This window comes from Coenobita brevimanus, chromosome 97 (genome assembly GCF_032717465.1).
Source record: "Coenobita brevimanus isolate Jiangsu-jjx chromosome 97, ASM3271746v2, whole genome shotgun sequence".
In the NCBI taxonomy this organism is placed as follows: Eukaryota; Metazoa; Arthropoda; class Malacostraca; order Decapoda; family Coenobitidae; genus Coenobita; species Coenobita brevimanus.
In genome coordinates this window covers 4,943,671-4,945,277 of record NC_137050.1, presented here as the reverse complement: position 1 = coordinate 4,945,277, position 1,607 = coordinate 4,943,671, and the positions used below count along the sequence as shown (strand labels likewise).

General features: G+C 40.4%; 1 protein-coding gene across 1 annotated transcript in view; it reads right to left on the bottom strand.

The window, feature by feature from the left end:
- Window positions 1-223: 223 nt before the first annotated feature.
- The window catches only part of LOC145413785 (uncharacterized), an 89,384-nt gene continuing 88,000 nt past the window's right edge, over window positions 224-1,607 (bottom strand). The window contains exons 18-19 of the mRNA XM_080283439.1: window positions 702-816; window positions 224-372 (exon numbers count right to left, since the gene is read on the bottom strand). Of these exons, the coding sequence (XP_080139565.1) occupies window positions 224-372; window positions 702-816 (264 nt within the window). The remainder of the gene's footprint in view (window positions 373-701; window positions 817-1,607) is intronic.

Sequence of the window (1,607 nt, the reverse complement as noted above, 5' to 3'; positions counted from 1 at the left end):
TGGGGTGTTGTCATGGTTCAGCTTCTAACTTGTTGCTTTCCAAAGGTCTGGTCTCTTCCGCTCAACTGTATCATGAAGACGATAGATAACTTTGAGGTAGTCATGTTTGTTGACAGTTTCACCTTCTGGTGCAAATTTGTGATGCACAACACCAGGGTAGTAAAAACAAAACAAAACAAAAAAAAGTCAACATATGAGAGCATTTCACCTTGGTATGGACCTGTCATGCTTTTTTGGGTGAAGTGACTGCATGCTTCCACTGGGATGACTGTGCTTTGGTTTCTTGGTTGTTCCTGTACACACAAGTCTCATCTCCAGTAATAACAGTCTTCAAAAAGTCTGGATCGCGATTTGCACAACACTCCAACACATCTTGAGCAACATTCATCTGAGAGTAGAGATCATGATAAACGCGATGAAGCACCTGCAAGAGATACCGAAAACCAGCTCTGAAAAATGTTTCAGGCTGTGGAAAGAAAGCTGGGCTATGTGTGTCAAGCCAGAAGGAGCCTACTTTGAGCTGGACAATTGTCCTGGGTCAATAGCTTAGCTATTTGTTTTTTCAGAGCCTAAGGTCAGATAATTTTCTGAACAGACCTTGCATTCAAGAGAAATGTAAAGTGAGTGGTCCCCAAAATGTTTGAACTGTACTTTTATATATACATCTCATGCATATAATATCCATCATCAACGCAGCTCACCTGGTTGTGCAGAAGATGAGTATGAGTCCACTGATTTTCCCATCTGAGTAATGAGTTTTAGCATGTCTGTACTTGACATCCCACTCATTCCAGGTAGAAACCCAGCAGATCTCATCTGCAGGGAAAAATATTCCATGAAAACTTATAGAAGAAAAAATAAGTGGCAATTCTCTAGTTCAAAGACCCCTTCTTATTTCTTTAAGAATATGTATACTGCTACTTAGACCTGGAAGGGGGGATGGGGCTAGGTTTACGATGGAAGAGTTGAGAGAATGGAAAGAACTAGACTGTATTGGTGTTGTGATGAGGAGGGTAGACTGAGATGGTTTGGGTATGTGGAGAGGATGGGGGATGACAACTGGGTGCAGAAACTGAGTAGTGTAAAAGTTGGGGGTAGGGTTACAAGAGGCAGGCCAAAAAGGACCTGCGACGAGGTCACAGAGTGTGACCTCAGAGATAAAGGACTGAAGAGAGACGTTGCCAGAGACTGAGTACCATGGAAAGCTGCCATAAGATGTCTAAGGCTGTTGCATACAAGCAAGCTGGAACCTTTACAGTGGAAATAAAACAAATAAAATTATTAATCCCTCCAGGCCAAGAATGTTTTTATAATACTGCAATACTGTCTAGTACTGGCTAATATAAGAGAGACCTTTTTCAGCTGAGAAGATATACATCTATATGTCTCACTCCAACTTTTAATAAATAATAAAATATTCTTAATGTTTGTGGCTCATTAAATGTTTATGTAAATATGCTTGCAGGCAGCACCAATCTGTCTCCTTTGTGTTACATGACTTATGTTGCTAGTTGCCTTCTTTCAACTCCCTCATTTCCATCTACAGTAATTACTCTTACTTTTTAAAGAATAACAATATTCTTCATGGCTGCAGCTGAACAAGCATT